This window comes from Physella acuta, unplaced genomic scaffold, assembly GCF_028476545.2.
Source record: "Physella acuta isolate Inbredline_101_S28 unplaced genomic scaffold, ASM2847654v3 ptg000924l, whole genome shotgun sequence".
Lineage (NCBI taxonomy): Eukaryota > Metazoa > Mollusca > Gastropoda > Physidae > Physella > Physella acuta.
In genome coordinates, this window is record NW_026732441.1 from 70001 (window position 1) to 76551 (window position 6551).

General features: G+C 30.9%; 1 protein-coding gene across 2 annotated transcripts; it reads left to right on the forward strand.

Annotated features, from left to right (window-relative positions):
* Positions 1-3770: 3770 nt before the first annotated feature.
* On the forward strand, positions 3771-6337 carry LOC131953479 (uncharacterized). 2 transcript variants are annotated; one of them, XM_059316667.1, is made up of 3 exons: positions 3771-3825; positions 5044-5892; positions 6027-6337. In XM_059316667.1, exons 2-3 carry the CDS (start codon positions 5157-5159, stop codon positions 6230-6232), a joined length of 942 nt encoding a protein of 313 aa, XP_059172650.1. In that variant the 5' UTR covers positions 3771-3825; positions 5044-5156; the 3' UTR covers positions 6233-6337. The 2 variants fall into 2 exon arrangements, with proteins under 2 accessions (XP_059172650.1, XP_059172649.1); XM_059316666.1 differs by lacking the exon at positions 3771-3825 and adding an exon at positions 3863-3973.
* Positions 6338-6551: the final 214 nt, after the last annotated feature.

Genomic DNA, 6551 nt, shown 5'->3' on the forward strand with positions numbered 1-6551 from the left:
GACCAATGTCAATCACCTCCAATCATTACCACCCTGCCATAATCAACATGGTGCGTACACCCTCCCCCCCCCCCCCCCACACCCATCTAGTCAGCTCGATAAAAACTATTTATAGTACATTTAAATAGAAACTGCATGTTATAGAACAGTGGGACATTTGGATAATGTAAAAAACACCTTACACTTTCAGAATATTTCTTAACCCTATCACTGCTTATATAGGCCTACATAACCTTGACCTTAATTATAAACCTAAACTTACCCCTAGCTCTCAGAGTGAGGGTATAACTCTACGGGGAAAAAACTTTGGAAAGAATTAATTTTGCCCTTAAAGTTACCCATTCAAAAACGACGGTCCTTATAGCAGATGAAGTAGTACTAGTGGTAACCTGTTTCTGTGATCTAGTCTCTATACTACTCTATAGAGAAGGAGATTGTAAGCAGTATGAAACTCATTGAAAACATAAATACATGTTTAGAAAGAGAAATATATTGGAGCGACAGAAAAAAATTACAAAATCAATCACATCTTGGTATTTGACGATAGATTTTGTTCAACGATCACCTGTCCGAGCCGACACACTCATATATATGTATATATATATATATATATATATATATATATATATATATATATATATATATATATATATATATATATATATATATATATATATATATATATATATGTATATATATATATATATATATATATATATATATATATATATATATATATATATACATATATATGCATATATATATATATATATATATATAGCCGACACACTCATATATATGTATATATATATATATATATATATATATATATATATATATATATATATATATATTATATTATATATATATATATGCATATATATATATATATATATATATATATATATATATATATATATATATATATATATATATATATGTATATATATATATATATATATATATATATATATATATATATATATATATATATATATATATATGTATATATATATATATATATATATATATATATATATATATATATATATATATATATATATATATATATATATATATATATATATTGTTACGATCCAAGTGGATCCCTACCTGAGTTAACCCTATTAAAGGGGTAGGGGTGATGATAATTATGTTAGATTCTAATTACTGGTGACAGCCTTATTGACCTATGTGACCTTAGGGGAGACAGTATGGCGGGCGGATTGGAGGAAAATCTAGGAAGTTATCAGTAGGGTCTGACCTTTTAATTAGGTACCACAGAACTGTGGCGACGTACGAATTAGGTTAGGCTGGATGAAGACAAAGAAAGGAGACCGTTATTTAAGGAGGGGTAGACTGGGGACAGACAGTCAGGGTCAGAACACTCAGTCAACACTCACGAGTCACACACCGACGGACTCGGATAGCTAGGTCTAGAGGAGACAGACATGGGGCGTCTCTGTGAGCTAGTGGACAGCCAAGAGATGCCTGTACTGTAGTAGACCTAGGCTAGTTAGACAGTTAGGGACAAGTAGGGTAGTCGTACTAAGAACTTTAGTTGTTTGTAACTAAGTGTGTATAATATCTGATTGTTGTACTTCGGTGGCGGGTTAACTTTAAGTGTCGTAATTTGTGGAAATAAATAGAGATTACTGAAGTTGGCGTTTATTTATTTTTATTTTTCTTCTTGTTTACGATTCCCTGACTAGTTCGAAAGGATTAGAGAAGGGAGTCGTAACAATATATATATATATATATATATATATATATATATATATATATATATATATATATATATATATATATATATATATATATATATATATATATATATATATATATATATATATATATATATATATATATATATATATATAACTATAATCATGTGCTTTTGCATATGCATCACTTATCAAAGTTGATGTGATAGTGTAATGAGTTTGTAATATGATGTTGGTACATATTTGTGATCTCTTTTTTGATCTGTTAGAGTCGTAACGTAGTATTTGTGACGTGGTAGTTCTTGTAAAAAAAAAGCGAAAGAAGTATACATAGACTTAAATCAATTATGACATTTTAATTAATCACCTCAGTTAAATCTTGTATCAAGTGTTATGTTAGCTGTTCGATGTGACGTATGATTGACGTCACCTATTAGCCCTGGCGTATAAGTGGCGTTACCTAACATATGCAACGTGTGAGTGTTGCATATTTAAGTTAAATATTTGTGAAAAATGCCATTAACCTTTTATAAAACAATTTTTAAAAAATTCATTTTATTTATGAATTTACTAATTTTTGAACATAATAAAGCTCTGCTACTTATACAACTATACGGAATAGCTTATATTATATCACGTTTTGGCAATAGGCAGTGTTTCTTCCAGACTTTTTTCTACGGGGGAGGGGGGGGCACTTGATATTTTCGGGCGGACGGACAATATTTTCCGGGGGGCGGACACTGGTTAAAATAAATGTACTCTATATAAATCCGATTTCGTTCGGGGGGAGTAGACTTTCTTCGGGGAGAGTGGTGGGGGGGGGGGGTAGAGAACCCCCGCTCCCCCCGCCCACGTAGAGATGCCTGAAAGAAATTCTGGGAATAGGTAGGTAAATCATTATAAATAATAAACCGGGAGTGATCTCTCCTAAACTTTCTCGAATATTCTTATATAAAATAACAGGGGATGGGAACTCGGGCTATAGACATGATTTTTAATCCATTTTAAATACTTAAAGTTTTAAAAATAGAATAAAATCTCGTAGACAAATTAATTGCACACCAAGTGAACGCGAAATAAAAAAGCGCATAATAGTGCGCAATATTATTATTACTTTTAAAATTTACATTAGTTTTTTGAGAAATCGGAAGTAGCGTAAAGTACTACTTCCAGTCAACGGAAATGACTCAAAATTTAATAGAAGGTAGAGAATTAGATCTTTTACTTACGTATGAAATTTCATTTATCTATCTGAAATAGTACTCAAGTTATAGGCTTTTGAAAAATTCAAAGTAGGAAAAGTACCACTTCCGGTTATCGGAAATCGCTCAAAAGTTGATCAGGATCTACGATTTTGATTAAATACTTATATATGAAATTTCATCAACCTAGCTGTAACGGTACTCAAGTTATCGTGTTTACACACGGACACACACACACACACACACACACACACACACAGACACACAGACATACGGACAAGATTGCAAAATTATGTTTTTCCGTATCAGTGAGATGCAAAACGTCGAGATTTGCAAAAATCTCGATTTTTTTTTTTGCACGATTACAAGACTTTCTCTATACTTCGTATATACGAGAAAGTAAAAATGGCCTTCAAGCAATTTATTTACCCTATGTAACTAGTAATAAAATATAGGCTACTTTTAAACACTTATACTGCACTTTCATTCAAATACATTGCATTGCTAAAAATATTTGGTGTAGTATTACTAATTATTGGCAACTGATTTCCATGAACGACCAGCGCTTAATTCAATAGGCCTACTTTACTATATTAGGAAATCGTTTATTTTTCTTCTTTATTTTAAGGGGTACCATGGGCCCACTAATTCGATTATTTATAAAGAACACACTGTCGCCGACATTTGTAACATAACGTGAGATAACGAACATTTTTAATGCCACTAACCAGCTACGTCACTGTGCATAAATATATCGATCCCCTCTATATTGTGTAAACACTATAACATTAGGGAAGTGAAATCGGAAAAACCTGATTTCAATACCATATCCAGATAACAAAATGGCGGCAATACACAGGTTATCGATGCAGGCTACGCGAGAGAAGACATTTTAGATGGTAATAGTCTTAAATAATTCAAAATAATACAAAATCTATTTGTTAAGATAGGAAATTCGACTAGTAGCCTAGATCTACTAGTTTGATCGATGGTAATAGTTGGAAATTTACAATGTTATAATAAAAAAGTGTAGGTGGCCCTAGTCAAGTAAGTAGGCCGTTGTACTTGTTTTTATGTTACCACTGGTTACACAGAGGTCTGGTGACTAGGCTAGACTATTTTTACTATATTTACAATTATCGAGTTCAGCCTTCCAGGCTACTAGATATACATAATAGGGCATTAAACTTCATTCTAGTGCTGTGTGCAATGTTGCTATATCGTGATCGGTAAAACTAGTTTGCAAAAACCTTCATTATGCTATAATGCATCAGTTTTGTAAAAATAAATTCATTCCGTTCAGGAGTAAATTGCTATATCAGCCCCACCGTAACTGTTGTATCGACTTACGTTACAACTTTTACCTTTTATATACATACAAAGAAAGCAAGTTTTATTTATTTTTATAAATATTTTTAATTTTAGGTGCATTTAACATTTTATTATTATAAGGATTGTTTTTTTTAAATTATTATAGGCCTATCTATCTGTATATATATATATATATATATATATATATATATATATATATATATATATATATATATATATATATATATAATTCTCTTCTGGGAGACGCTAGAAAACAAGCTACCACCCCCACCCCTACATGGCCTGGTGAGCTGTGGTTCACGTAGAGTCGGGTTTAGTGACGGCTATTAGGGGCAGGTAATTTAGTTTGAAACGATTTTAAACTTAGGGGAGGTAACTAAGAGGAGGCTGCTTTCACGGGGGGGGGGGGGGTGGAGGGGGTGTAGGGTAGGGGTTGGGGGAAAGGAGGGTGGGGGTAGTATTGTCCTTAACGACCTACTGATAGTGTTTTAAAGCACAAATTATGAATTACTGAAAAGTAGAAAATGAAACAACTAAATAGCAGCTCATAATATGCCGCGGATCGGCTTGTTAATTTTAATTGATATTATTTTGTAAGCATCCAAGACTTAATTTTATAGTAATACTCATTTTCATATCATGGAGATGTGAGCTTCTAAATAGAATATGCAATTTTAGAGATAAAATTATTAGCTTAAGCAAAAACTAACATTTTTTTTCAGATATTTTATAAATGTTTTAATTAATATATTTTGCATTAACTTATTATCTATATTTATTTGCAGCACCGAGCCACTGTGATTATAAATGTGGATACTGTGGATCCTTTGATATAGTTTCAATATATATTTTAAAATAAAAATTTAATAAAATATATCCTTTTGTTTACAAATTTAGTATGCAGCGGGAAAAAATGATATCTCTTTCTTTCTATTTGGCACTATTTGTGTTAATCGACAACTTTATTTTACCACTTCTACAAGACTATGTCAGTTTGAAAACCCTTTCATCAATAACAATTACATTATTAATAATCGTTCTTTACAAGTATTTGCATTGGAAAACTAACTTACATAAAACCAGCTTTAAACTAGAAAACTGTACATCAGCCAACCAAATTTCAGAGCGTCCCAAAAACTTAAATTTTTCTTTAAAATTAGAATGTGACACTAAACAGACACATAATATCCCTGAAAAAAATATTTTCGGTTTAAACGTGTTAAACGATTCAGATTCTGATGTTAGCCTGGATGCAAGTAAAAAGTGCCAACTATGGATTAACAGCACAGAAACTGATGAAGCTATAAACATACTTTTTATTGACGAGTTGAAAGAAATTCTCAATTTAGGTAGTAGTTTAGTTGAAGGGACTTATAAGATCAAAGAGAAGTGTCAAATCTTAGAAGAAAAGTATCAAAACTTAACTGCCCAAATACAATTAGAACTATTAAAAGCGGATGATGTCTCCGTTTTGGAACAACTAAAAAATCTAAAATTATTAAGAAACAGATTATTGGAAGTGCAAACGTGGTGTAAAAGTCAAAAGAAGAGCTTCCTGAAGCTGAGAGAGGAATTATTAGGCAGCTTCCAAGTGTTCAGATCTAGCTCCACCAACACAAGTCACGGTTCTCTAGGTTTGCATTTCTGCTCTTTTCTGATTTGATTTAAACGGTATTATTGTAGATATTTCTAACCAACAAAAATTAATAACATCTGTTAGTAAAATGTTTTTATATTATTTTAAAAATTGTTTTCTCTGTTTTTCCAGCCTCTTCTTTATTCCAAAGTGTTTATAATCGAATGATAAGCGTGAAAAATGAACTGCCGTTACAAGCAATGAATCTCCCAAGTTTGTTAACACGACATTCTGCTAAATATATGTCAGTGAAAGTTGAAGCACATCAAATCTGTCTAACGTTAGTGTTGTTTTTGAATGCTTGTTTCTGTAATTCAGATTTTTTACAACGGTTTTAAATGTTCTGATAATTTCTTTTTTTTTAATACTAGAATCAATTTGAAAAGCACTAAAAGCCCTCAAAAACTTTCATTAGAATTAAAAAAAAAGTTTTTATTAACATATAAGCGGTGTTAGTATATTTCACTTAATATTACACGATTTTAAACCTTATTGTAAAATTTTTATTTGAAAGCAACTATTAATTTTTGTTTATGAACTAAACTTTTTTTAGCCAGTGAAGAAACGGCTAACTGTGAAATACATGTAATTGCAAAAGAAACTTGTATACAATGTTTTAATTGTTTTTATATTATTCTAACTCCCATTGTAAAAAAG

Coding starts and splice junctions, on each gene's coding strand:
- LOC131953479 (XM_059316667.1), top strand. CDS start 5,157: ATGCAGCGGGAAAAAATGATATCTCTTTCTTTCTATTTGGCACTATTT. Junction 5,893..6,026: donor CACAAGTCACGGTTCTCTAG/GTTTGCATTTCT, acceptor CTGTTTTTCCAG/CCTCTTCTTTATTCCAAAGT.